At 49.5% G+C, this 13,010-nt stretch overlaps 1 protein-coding gene across 2 annotated transcripts in view; it reads left to right on the plus strand.

The window, feature by feature from the left end:
- The window catches only part of LOC139270908 (protein disulfide-isomerase TMX3-like), a 188,422-nt gene that overhangs the window by 63,622 nt on the left and 111,790 nt on the right, over positions 1–13,010 (plus strand). For both annotated transcript variants that reach the window (XM_070888472.1, XM_070888473.1), the window contains exon 6: positions 7,284–7,364. In XM_070888472.1, the coding sequence (XP_070744573.1) occupies positions 7,284–7,364 (81 nt within the window). The remainder of the gene's footprint in view (positions 1–7,283; positions 7,365–13,010) is intronic.

The following is a 13,010-nucleotide window of genomic DNA, read 5'->3' on the forward strand; positions in this document are numbered from 1 at the left end:
CGCTCTTCTTTCCCCCCCCGCTCTTCTTTCCCCCCCCGCTCTTCTTTCCCCCCCCGCTCTTCTTTCCCCCCCCGCTCTTCTTTCCCCCCCCGCTCTTCTTTCCCCCCCCGCTCTTCTTTCCCCCCCCGCTCTTCTTTCCCCCCCGCTCTTCTTTCCCCCCCCGCTCTTCTTTCCCCCCCCGCTCTTCTTTCCCCCCCCGCTCTTCTTTCCCCCCCCGCTCTTCTTTCCCCCCCCGCTCTTCTTTCCCCCCCCGCTCTTCTTTCCCCCCCCGCTCTTCTTTCCCCCCCCGCTCTTCTTTCCCCCCCCGCTCTTCTTTCCCCCCCCGCTCTTCTTTCCCCCCCCGCTCTTCTTTCCCCCCCCGCTCTTCTTTCCCCCCCCGCTCTTCTTTCCCCCCCCGCTCTTCTTTCCCCCCCGCTCTTCTTTCCCCCCCGCTCTTCTTTCCCCCCCCGCTCTTCTTTCCCCCCCCGCTCTTCTTTCCCCCCCCGCTCTTCTTTCCCCCCCGCTCTTCTTTCCCCCCCCGCTCTTCTTTCCCCCCCCGCTCTTCTTTCCCCCCCCGCTCTTCTTTCCCCCCCCGCTCTTCTTTCCCCCCCCGCTCTTCTTTCCCCCCCCGCTCTTCTTTCCCCCCCCGCTCTTCTTTCCCCCCCCGCTCTTCTTTCCCCCCCCGCTCTTCTTTCCCCCCCGCTCTTCTTTCCCCCCCGCTCTTCTTTCCCCCCCCGCTCTTCTTTCCCCCCCCGCTCTTCTTTCCCCCCCCGCTCTTCTTTCCCCCCCCGCTCTTCTTTCCCCCCCCGCTCTTCTTTCCCCCCCCGCTCTTCTTTCCCCCCCCGCTCTTCTTTCCCCCCCCGCTCTTCTTTCCCCCCCCGCTCTTCTTTCCCCCCCCGCTCTTCTTTCCCCCCCCGCTCTTCTTTCCCCCCCGCTCTTCTTTCCCCCCCCGCTCTTCTTTCCCCCCCCGCTCTTCTTTCCCCCCCCGCTCTTCTTTCCCCCCCCGCTCTTCTTTCCCCCCCCGCTCTTCTTTCCCCCCCCGCTCTTCTTTCCCCCCCCGCTCTTCTTTCCCCCCCCGCTCTTCTTTCCCCCCCCGCTCTTCTTTCCCCCCCCGCTCTTCTTTCCCCCCCCGCTCTTCTTTCCCCCCCCGCTCTTCTTTCCCCCCCCGCTCTTCTTTCCCCCCCCGCTCTTCTTTCCCCGCCCCCCCGCTTCTTCTCTCCCCCCCCGCTCTTCTTTCCCCCGCCCTCTTCTTTCCCCCCCCCGCTCTTCTTTCCCCCCGCTCTTCTTTCCCCCCCGCTCTTCTTTCCCCTCCCCGCTCTTCTTTCCCCCCCCGCTCTTCTTTCCCCCCCGCTCTTCTTTCCCCCCCCGCTCTTCTTTCCCCCCCCGCTCTTCTTTCCCCCCCGCTCTTCTTTCCCCCCCGCTCTGCTTTCCCCCCCCGCTCTTCTTTCCCCCCCGCTCTTCTTTCCCCCCCGCTCTTCTTTCCCCCCCCGCTCTTCTTTCCCCCCCCGCTCTTCTTTCCCCCCCGCTCTTCTTTCCCCCCCCGCTCTTCTTTCCCCCCCCCGCTCTTCTTTCCCCCCCCGCTCTTCTTTCCCCCCCCGCTCTTCTTTCCCCCCCGCTCTTCTTTCCCCCCCGCTCTTCTTTCCCCCCCGCTCTTCTTTCCCCCCCCGCTCTTCTTTTCCCCCCCGCTCTTCTTTCCCCCCCGCTCTTCTTTCCCCCCCCGCTCTTCTTTCCCCCCCCGCTCTTCTTTCCCCCCCCGCTCTTCTTTCCCCCCCCGCTCTTCTTTCCCCCCCGCTCTTCTTTCCCCCCCCGCTCTTCTTTCCCCCCCCGCTCTTCTTTCCCCCCCCGCTCTTCTTTCCCCCCCCGCTCTTCTTTCCCCCCCCGCTCTTCTTTCCCCCCCGCTCTTCTTTCCCCCCCGCTCTTCTTTCCCCCCCCGCTCTTCTTTCCCCCCCCGCTCTTCTTTCCCCCCCCGCTCTTCTTTCCCCCCCGCTCTTCTTTCCCCCCCGCTCTTCTTTCCCCCCCCGCTCTTCTTTCCCCCCCCGCTCTTCTTTCCCCCCCCGCTCTTCTTTCCCCCCCCGCTCTTCTTTCCCCCCCCGCTCTTCTTTCCCCCCCCGCTCTTCTTTCCCCCCCCGCTCTTCTTTCCCCCCCCGCTCTTCTTTCCCCCCCCGCTCTTCTTTCCCCCCCCGCTCTTCTTTCCCCCCCCGCTCTTCTTTCCCCCCCCGCTCTTCTTTCCCCCCCCGCTCTTCTTTCCCCCCCCGCTCTTCTTTCCCCCCCCGCTCTTCTTTCCCCCCCCGCTCTTCTTTCCCCCCCCGCTCTTCTTTCCCCCCCCGCTCTTCTTTCCCCCCCCGCTCTTCTTTCCCCCCCCGCTCTTCTTTCCCCCCCCGCTCTTCTTTCCCCCCCCGCTCTTCTTTCCCCCCCCGCTCTTCTTTCCCCCCCCGCTCTTCTTTCCCCCCCCGCTCTTCTTTCCCCCCCCGCTCTTCTTTCCCCCCCCGCTCTTCTTTCCCCCCCCGCTCTTCTTTCCCCCCCCGCTCTTCTTTCCCCCCCCGCTCTTCTTTCCCCCCCCGCTCTTCTTTCCCCCCCCGCTCTTCTTTCCCCCCCCGCTCTTCTTTCCCCCCCCGCTCTTCTTTCCCCCCCCGCTCTTCTTTCCCCCCCCGCTCTTCTTTCCCCCCCCGCTCTTCTTTCCCCCCCCGCTCTTCTTTCCCCCCCCCGCTCTTCTTTCCCCCCCCGCTCTTCTTTCCCCCCCCCGCTCTTCTTTCCCCCCCCCGCTCTTCTTTCCCCCCCCCGCTCTTCTTTCCCCCCCCGCTCTTCTTTCCCCCCCCGCTCTTCTTTCCCCCCCCGCTCTTCTTTCCCCCCCCGCTCTTCTTTCCCCCCCCGCTCTTCTTTCCCCCCCCGCTCTTCTTTCCCCCCCCGCTCTTCTTTCCCCCCCCGCTCTTCTTTCCCCCCCCGCTCTTCTTTCCCCCCCCGCTCTTCTTTCCCCCCCCGCTCTTCTTTCCCCCCCCGCTCTTCTTTCCCCCCCCGCTCTTCTTTCCCCCCCCGCTCTTCTTTCCCCCCCCGCTCTTCTTTCCCCCCCCGCTCTTCTTTCCCCCCCCGCTCTTCTTTCCCCCCCCGCTCTTCTTTCCCCCCCCGCTCTTCTTTCCCCCCCGCTCTTCTTTCCCCCCCCGCTCTTCTTTCCCCCCCCGCTCTTCTTTCCCCCCCCGCTCTTCTTTCCCCCCCCGCTCTTCTTTCCCCCCCCGCTCTTCTTTCCCCCCCCGCTCTTCTTTCCCCCCCGCTCTTCTTTCCCCCCCCGCTCTTCTTTCCCCCCCCGCTCTTCTTTCCCCCCCCGCTCTTCTTTCCCCCCCCGCTCTTCTTTCCCCCCCCGCTCTTCTTTCCCCCCCCGCTCTTCTTTCCCCCCCCGCTCTTCTTTCCCCCCCCGCTCTTCTTTCCCCCCCCGCTCTTCTTTCCCCCCCCGCTCTTCTTTCCCCCCCCGCTCTTCTTTCCCCCCCCGCTCTTCTTTCCCCCCCCGCTCTTCTTTCCCCCCCCGCTCTTCTTTCCCCCCCCGCTCTTCTTTCCCCCCCCGCTCTTCTTTCCCCCCCCGCTCTTCTTTCCCCCCCCGCTCTTCTTTCCCCCCCCGCTCTTCTTTCCCCCCCCGCTCTTCTTTCCCCCCCCGCTCTTCTTTCCCCCCCCGCTCTTCTTTCCCCCCCCGCTCTTCTTTCCCCCCCCGCTCTTCTTTCCCCCCCCGCTCTTCTTTCCCCCCCCCGCTCTTCTTCTTTTCCCCATCATCAACATCCTACTCTAAAGGCAATTATATAGCACGCATCTCAATGTCTAAAATTACTTTGTGTATAGTTAAGGACATTGAAGTGTAGTAATTCTCGTGCAGTTACATTTACTAATCTAATTCTACATTTATAAAAATAAACTTTGAATTCTGCTCCCCCTGCCTGCAGATATTTCCATGAACAACATAAATGTCAGTTTTTCAGATTGGTTATCCTTGTGATTCTAGCACTAACTACTGTACAGTGCAGCTCTGGCTCCTAGACTTTTCTTTTTTTTTTAAATTTATTTTTTGTGGCTCTTAAACATTTGTTGCTGTGTGGAATTTTTTATTTACTTGTCTGAAGTTCCTGTTTCCAAGCACACAATTAATGCAATATATTTGAATTGGCAGCAGATAGATACATATGTATGGCCAGTTTTACAATTAATAACTTGCAGAATTTCAGTTGAAAGATTACTTGGCCTTACTTTAGGAAGAAAATCAAAGGTATGGAAATCGTGCGGTGGATATTCGCGCAAGATAATTCCAGAGGTTTTAGTCATGAGAGTGTCGAGAAACTAAAGCTCTTCATTAGAACAGAGAAGGTTAAGATGAGATCTAGTAGAAGTGTCAAACTTGTACGAGGTTTAGCTGAGGTGACTAGGGAAGAACTATTTCCATTGATTGGTGAGTCAATAATTAGAATGCACAGATTTTAAAACCATAACCTCTCCCTTTATTTTTGTGGTTATCAGTTTCTTTTTAAATGCAGAAAGCTATTGGGATATAAAATACTATGCCAGAAACTGTAGTGGAGGCAGAATCCATATAGTTCTAAAGAGAAGTGGCTAAATACTTGCAAACAAAAATTTGAAAGGGTGTAAGGAAAAGGCAGAATGAGACTTGGTGGATAGTTCTTTGGGAGCTGGCACAGGTGTAATGGGTTGAATAGCCTCCTTCTGTACTGTAAAAATTCTATGATTTAATGTAATTTTTTATGATCTGATGTGTGTACTGAAGTACATTTGGAACTGCTTAATGCTTGTTGTAGTTCTAAGGACATTTTCATTCACTTTATCATTTTGGATTTTTACACTCAGAATTAATATGCAACAGGTAATGATTTTTATCTGCACTGATGTTATTTTACATTGCTATGCTCAATAATTCAAAGCTACTACACTTCCTGTACATATTACAACTTGAAACATAAGAAAATGCTCATGATAATGGAAAGGTGAAAGGAGATTCACAGACTGGTCTTTCTCAGTGCTGTAACCATTCAGCCCGTCAAGCCTGTGCCGGTTCTCTGCAAGAGCATCTCAGTTAGTCTCACTCCCCTGCCCTTTCCCCATAGCCCTGCAAATATATTTTTTCAGGTACTTATCTAATTCCCTTTTGAAAGCTGTGATTGAGTCTGCCTCCACCGCCCTTTCAGGCAGTGCATTCCAGATCCTAACCACTAACTCTAAAAAGGATTTTTTCTTATGTCGCCTTTGGTCCTTTTGCCAATCACCTCTGGTTCTTGACACTTCTGCCAATAGGAACAGTTTCTCTCTAATCTGTCCAGACCCCTCATGATTTTGAACACCTCTATCAAATCTCCCTTCAATCTTCTCTGCTCTAAGGAGAACAATCCCAGCTTTTCCAGTCATTCCATGCAACAGGAAGTCCCTCATCCCTGGAGTCATTCTCGTAAATCTTTTCTGCACCCTCTAAGGCCTTCACATCCTTCCCAGAATTGGACGCAATACTCCAGTTGAGACCTGTTGGGGTAAAAAGACTTCTCTTCCTCAAGATGGACTCCCTGATTATAAGGAATCGACACCTGCCCTTTGACATAGCGACCATGGAATGACTCAGACGAAACCTCGATTAACCGGTTTATTCCAGTATGCAGGGGAAATGTTCCGATGAACACTTCCCAGAACAACAATTTGTAATGACAGTTATACATTTCCTGCGATGTGCGACCCTCCTACAAAACCATCGATTGGCCTACTGCTATCAGCGAAGTTACATTGATTTGTTGATTCTTATCAGACTAGCTCTGAGTGGTTTGTTCCCACCTGTCCATCTCTCATCACATGCCACCCTCTGGAATGTGTTCAACATTGCCTCAGTTTCTCATGACGTGTTGATTGACCTTGCTTCCCAGGGTATGCTATCTTTGTAGGCTGTTGACTCTCCACTGCCCTAACATGTTTTCATCTTCTATCAGTCTGTGCTAAGGGTCAATGCAGTGTTGACCACTTATGATGGTTCATTAACCATCAGGCATTGTTGCCTCCCCCTTCTTAACTCAATGTAAGCGAGTGTATAAGCGTGCGTTGCATACATAAGCGAGTTTTACATAATCGGTCCATACTATAAGACAGAGGAACTCTCGATTCCTCAGAACCTCCTAATTCCCTTATGCTTCTTATTCAAGTAAGGGGATAAAAAGTACACAAGTGTTTTTTGCAGGTTCATAATTTTAATGCTTTGTACTCTATACCTCTATTCATGAAGCCTAGGATTCTGTAAGCTTTTTTTTAAACTGCTTTCTCAACCTGCCCTGCCACCTTCAACGATTTGTGCACATATACCCCTAAATCTCTCTGTTCATACATCCCTCTTTAGGATTGTACCCTTTAGTTTATATTTCCTCTCCTCATTCTATCAAAATGTATCACTTCACACTTTTCTGCATTAAATTTCATCTGCCACGTGTCCGCCCATTCCACCAGCCTGTCTGTCCTCCTTGAAATCTATCACCATCCTCGCTGTTCACTGTACTTCCAAGATTTGTGTCATCTGCAAATTTTGAAATTGTGCCCTGCACACCCAAGTCTTAAGTCATTAATATACATCAAGAAAAGCAGTGGTCCTAGAACCGATCCCTGGGGAACACCACTGTATACCTTCCTCCAGTCTGAAAAACAACCGTTCACCACTACTCTCTCTTTCCTATCACTTAGCCAATTTCGTATCCATACTGTATCCATATTGGTGCTAATTATTTGGTAACTTTTTTTAAATAGACTCTGCTGGTAACCATTTTCTGTAAATAAAATTCAGATTTCTTGTGGCACTGCCTACAAAAGTCCAGGATCTAAAGCCCACTGTGTATATCCTTTAAAATATTTCTGCGCTCTTAAATGTATAAAAATGCCTCTAATCTAAGTTCACCTTTATTTCCATTGTATAAAATATCAGACAAATGTCCCCCCCCCCCCCCCCACTATAACTGATTGCCTGTCGCATCCTAAACCTCCCACGTTAATTTGAGAGTATTTATTAAAACTACATGTGGGTTTGTGAATATGGCATTCTTAAATGGATTACTGAAGTTGAAAATGAAAAATTAACTTTAATTTCACATGTCTTAACAGCACTATAGATCTGTTATTAAAAAATAATAGTGAACTCAGCACATATATTGGTAAACCCTGCACTTTTGCATTAATTTAGATTCTGTGTGTGTTCTCTATTGAGGTTAATCTACCATACTTCACTAGGACAAAATGATGGCTGATCAACTGTGATATTTTATATTTTTGAGATTTTCAATATTTTATTAACTTAGGTTAAAAGGAGACCTTGCATACAACTACAGAGGACCTCGTACCAAGGAGGATATCATTGAGTTTTCCAACAGAGTGTCAGGGTAAGTGAAATCTCTTTCTTTCCCTTAAAATTTTAAGTTATAAGAAACTTGTTCATCAGGCAGCATTGTGATGCTGTTCAATTCATCCTGCAGTATGACAGAACATTTCCATTTATCCAAGCTCTATTTGAGTGTTTTTTTGTTTAGTGTACTGTTTATCTATTTCAAAACTCTCATCAGTTGAGTATTCAGAGTGCCTCTGACTCAAATCATACACTGAAGAAATGAGGTAAAATAGAAAAATATTACCCAGGATACAGTAATATGTGGCTCCTTTAATTTTAATATGCCAATTATGCTCTCCGACACAGCAATAACAATTTGCATTTATATATCAGACAAGATCAAGCACTTGTTGTTTCCCTTTGCTCCAATGGAGCAGTTTCATTAATGAGTAGAAAACATAATCGTGGGGGTGGGAGGACAGTATTCACTTTTTGTCATCTGTCTTTAACTGAATTCAGTGGGAGTTCCCTTGTGTTTGGTTCATTTTGTTGTAGTAGTTGAAATGATAAAAAGGGGGAGAATACTAGAAAGAACAAGGCCAAATGTCAAAAGCTTAATTCAGATCAAGTTTGTATACGAGAGGGAGGGGGGAAAATAATAGGTAATACTGACTAGACACATGTTGTAGCTTTTGTTTTCTATAAGCTTCAAAAAGCATATTAAGCTGAGTGTCTTTCCTCATCTGAAATTCAGTTAATTTTTCAAAATAAAACACCAGTTGGATTTTGAATCAAACTGTATCACCTATATTTTGTTGTTGGATAGAAAATTTAAAGATTCCAATTACTGACACCTGTGAGACCAACAGCTAGAGAGACAGAAAAAGAATGGACAGTTCTTTTCCTCCTCCTAATTTGAGTTTTTTAAAATCGAAGCAAATTGAATTTTGAAAGCAAATCAAATCTCTTGAGAGAAGCAGAATAGGAAGTTGGGGGCAGAGGATGAGGGGGTCTCTTGACAACAGTCCTTAGAATTATATGGTGATTTAATGGTGAAGTGAGTGATAGTGTGTGGGGAAAGTTCAAAAGGGAAGAGATGGGAGACTGGAGGTGGGGGGCATCATGCATGATTAATTGAACCAATGAGGGTTGCAGGCCACATTTTTCCTGAAACCCCCATTGGAAAATGCTGTCTGAAGCATTCGTGGCACCTTTTCTCACCACCACTCAACCCCTGCCCAAGAAGAAATATAGAATAAAAAATATAAAAGGCAGAGAAAGAAACAGCAGCAGAAAGACAACAGAAATGGTAAAGAGAAAGAGGCACCATATTCTCTGACTTGGCATGTGCCACACCATGGGAGATTGACTCGTAATATTTATAAAAAGGAATAGTGTGTCCAAAATTTAAAGAGGCCAAGTTTCGGCCTGAGTTGCTCCTGGTTTTTTTTTGGAGCAACTGGTTTAGAATGGAGTATCTTAGAAATTGCAGTTCTCGGCATTTAGTTTGCTTCAGTTAGAACAGTTTCAGTTTGGAACAGATTTTTTTTTCAAAAGGGGATGTGTCCGGCCACTTGCGCCCGTTTTGAAAGTTTCGGCAGTGAAAACTTACTCCAAACTAACTTAGAATGGAGTAAGTGTAGATTTTGTACGCTCAGGAAAACCTTGCCTACGCTTTAGAAAATCAGGCGTAGATTACAAATCAGGCGTAGGGAAGGTGGGGGGTGGGGGGGGCGGTTTAAAGGGAAGTTTACAAACATTAAACACTTCAGTTTTACAAATAAAGAGCCATCATCAATAATAAATGATAAATACATCAATAAATCAACAAATAAATTGATCAAAAAAATTAATAAATTTTTAAAAAATTAAAAAATCAATAAATGAAACACTTTCTACTTACCGACTGCAGCACCGGGAGCCCTCCAATAGCGTGCTGGGAAGCCCCTCCTGCCCCCCCCAGTGTGTCCCTGTCAGTGTCTCTATCTCTGTCTGTCTGTGTGTCTCTCTCACTCTCTGTCTGTCAGTGTCTGTGTTTCTGACAGCGTGGGGAGAGGAGAGGAGGGGGGTGGGGGAAGAGAGAAGAGGGAGGGAGAGAAGGGAAGGGAGTGGGGGAGGGAGGCTGAACCAGCCGGTCCCAAGACTTGATTTAAAGGTAGGTGGCCAGGGGTCGGTGGTGGGGGAGGAGTGGGAGTTGGGTCGGGTCCGGGGGGGTGGGGTGGGGGGAGCGTGGGTCGGGAAGGGGGGGTCGGATCCGGTCGGGAGGAAGCAGGAGCTGGGCCTGGGAGGCAGCCTTATCCACGCAGCCCCAGTGAGGCCATTCGGCCAGGGCTAGGGGCTGCGTGCTTCGGGCCCCTCCCACACAGTTTAGGGCGCCTGGAGCTACTGCACATGCGCGCCACTGTAGCGCGCATGTGCAGAGGTCCCAGCACTATTTTCAGCGCAGGGATGTGGCTCCGCCCCCCACAGCTCGTGCTGCGCCGCGGCCAGCTCCAGAGGACCTGCAGGGAGCCGGAGAATAGGTAAGTATTTTTCAGGCGCACTTTGTGGTGCGAAGAACGGGCGTCCAGGTCGGGGCTGCGCCGTTCTAGGCGCGGCCTGAAACTTGGGCCCAAAGTAATTAATAGATGGCTGTTTTATCCAATAAAACCAATAATCCTTTAACAATCTATAGTAATGAAATTCATTTTGTTTTTTTTCCCAATTCTAAACCAAATGATTTGTTTCAAGCTTCGCTCAAGGGCATGCTATTATCAGCTGCTACGAGCTTGGTGCTTCTGGTGCACTTTTACTGTAACGCTGGAAGTGCAGCAGAGGGGAGCGGCAATTAGGCCGAGCTCTCAGATCCGGGTCTCTATCTTGCATCAGAGATTCTTTTGGTCTTTGCAGCAGAGCATCTTTGGAGGCTCGTATGCCAAGATGTGAAATGTTTACTGAGTTTTTCACTGATGGCTGTAGGGCCCACTTGGGTGTCCAGGATCATAATGACAGAGGTAAATTTGTACTATTGATTTTCCTATGTATTACCTTGTCAGCTCCTTCGTGCAGAATAACTCTCTTCTGTACCTTTTGCAATTATGCCTTTTTGCATAGAAGTCTACCCTCTACAGCATTTTGTACCTTCCATTAACTGCATAATAATCTGTACACTTCAGAGGGCATAAAGAGTCAAGCACATAGTGCGCAATTCGAGTCACGTTTGGCCACACCAGGCAGGTTCCCTCCAAGAAGGATATTCGCCAACCAGTTGGACTTTTTACAAAAATCAAACCATTTTCTGGTGCCAGTCCACACATTGCTAGATTTATTACATTTAGTTTCACAATGTGGCTCTAGATTGCTAGTCCAGTATCATAACCACTATATACCCTACCCCCAGTGTAGGTGGTTATAGAATTATAGAATCTTACGCTCTTCGGCCCATCATGCCTGTGCAGGCACTTTTGAAAGAGCTGTCCAATTAGTCCCACACCCTGGCTTTTTCCTCATAGCTGTGCAAATTTTTCCTTTTCAAGTTATATCCAATTCCCTTTTAAAAGTTAGATTGAATTTGCTTTCGCCACCCTTTAAGGCAGTGCATTCCAGATCATGACCACTCGCAGTGCAAAGATATTTCTTCTGATCTCCCCTCTTTTTTTGCCAATGACAGGGGGCTCAATTTTCCCCGAGCCTGTTTTCTGGCGTAATGCCAGATTAACGCCCGTTTTTCTAGGCCAGAAATGCGCCAGAAATATTTTGCCAAAGTTTCCCCGATGTATAATTCGAATTTGGCGCCGCTTAGTATTTCCAGTCACCTGGGGGGGGGGGGGGGGAATACCATGCCTTCTGCGCATGCGCTGGGGGGAGCGGGGAGTTAAGTTTTTGATGTCGCCCCAATGGACGCACGTACTCGGTACAGCTTGGCAATCGGCCATTTTTAAAGAGCCAGTTGTATGTGTTACAAGTTCTGTGTGAGAGCATTAGAAAAATTGCAGCTGTAGCAATACAAGATGCAATGCAGTGGAAGGACCAAGAATTTCTTACAGGAAGAAGTGGAGGCACTAGTTACTGTGATTGAGAACAGATGGCAGGAGCTGGACACCAGCAGAGGCAATGTAAAAGTTCCACCCAAAGAAATGAAGAAACGCTGGAGCCAATTTGCAGAGATTACTGCGCAGTGGTGAACATCATGAGATCTGGAGGCCAGTGTAAAAAGAAATGGCAGGACCTTGATCAAGTAGTTAGTGTAAGTAATATTTTCATTTATTCAATGCAATTGTAAATGTGACCAGCTGTACATGTCCCACCCAGCAGAAAGACGCCCTCTCTTTTAAAAAGTTGGATTTTCATCTTTGCAGAGGAAAGTGGCACACAACAAAAGGGGAAGAACTCGAACAGGAGGAGACCTGGCAAATCTACACCCACTGACACTCTTGGAAGAGAGGGTTGCTACTTTGCTTTTTTCCAGGCAGGACCCATCAATCAGTACTGGGCCCACACTTGAAGGAGAGGGTAAGTCCTTCGTGGCCCTTCAAATCAACCTGCTGCCAGGCCTGCGACGTGTGAGCCTACTCATGCCACCCATTCTGCCCCCTCCTCTGCTGCTAACCATTTGACTGTTCTGTAATCTTTTGCAGAACTTGAGGCCAACACTGACAATGCAGCAGAAGATTCAGACGAGGATGAGCCTGAAGAGAACATCTTCCAATCCAACCCTCCAGACCAAGAACTGGAGGGGGAGAGGGAGCGGATGGAGCTGGATGAAGCTCCCACTGTTGTACTGACTTTGGAGGAGTTGCCGCTCATGGAGGTGACGGCCCCTTTTCTGACTATTGGTTTTAGTGTTGGTGGGACATTCCATGGTTTCACACCTTGTGAGGTTGTGGGTCCCAGTGCTGTGGTGCAGTGAGGCACACCCAGGGCCCCACCAACCCAGGCTGCGAGTCCCAGTGTTGGGGTGCGAGCCACACCCATGGGGAAGGAGAGCTCGACCGTGCTCTCCTGAGGTGCAGATTATGTCATTGAGTGCGGAAAGCATTGACCTTATCTGATCACTCCTGGACGCCATCAGTGGGTTGAGTGATGAGGTAGCGGGACTGTCAGGAGAAGTAACAACACTCTCTCGAGAAATGGGAACGATATCCGGGACCATCAATGAGGGAATAGTGGCCATGAGGGAGGGAATGTCAGGTAGTGCAAACCACGTCACTGACCATGAGGGAGGGAATGTCGCAGGTCGTTGAGACACTGTCAGGGTGCATGAGGGACGGCATGTTGGAGTTAGCTGCTGCAATAAGGGAACATGCCCAGACCCTGCGTCCATTGACAGAATCAACTGTCACTCCCATTCCAATTCCCACACCAGTCTCTGAAGAACCACCTGACGCTGACGCCCCCACCCCCCCCACCTCAAGGTGAGCAGTACCCGAGATGTTAGAAAGAATAAGCTTGGTACCAAGCCCAGAAACACTGCGCCACCTCCGGGGGGAGTGTCCAAGACCCAGCGCAGCAGGCGGTCTTAGAATAAGGGGGATGAGAGATGGGTGCAGCCTGCCTTTGCTGCTGTTATTATTGTTACTATTGTAACGGTTCTCAAATTAAAAAATTTTTTGTAAGTTATGTAAATTTGCAACTTTTTAAGTGATAAAGTAAAGTTTGATACAAAAATAATTTTATTAAGTTATTGTAAATGTTTGAATAAAATATATTTTACATTAAAACT

Source organism: Pristiophorus japonicus, chromosome 1 (genome assembly GCF_044704955.1).
Source record: "Pristiophorus japonicus isolate sPriJap1 chromosome 1, sPriJap1.hap1, whole genome shotgun sequence".
Lineage (NCBI taxonomy): Eukaryota > Metazoa > Chordata > Chondrichthyes > Pristiophoridae > Pristiophorus > Pristiophorus japonicus.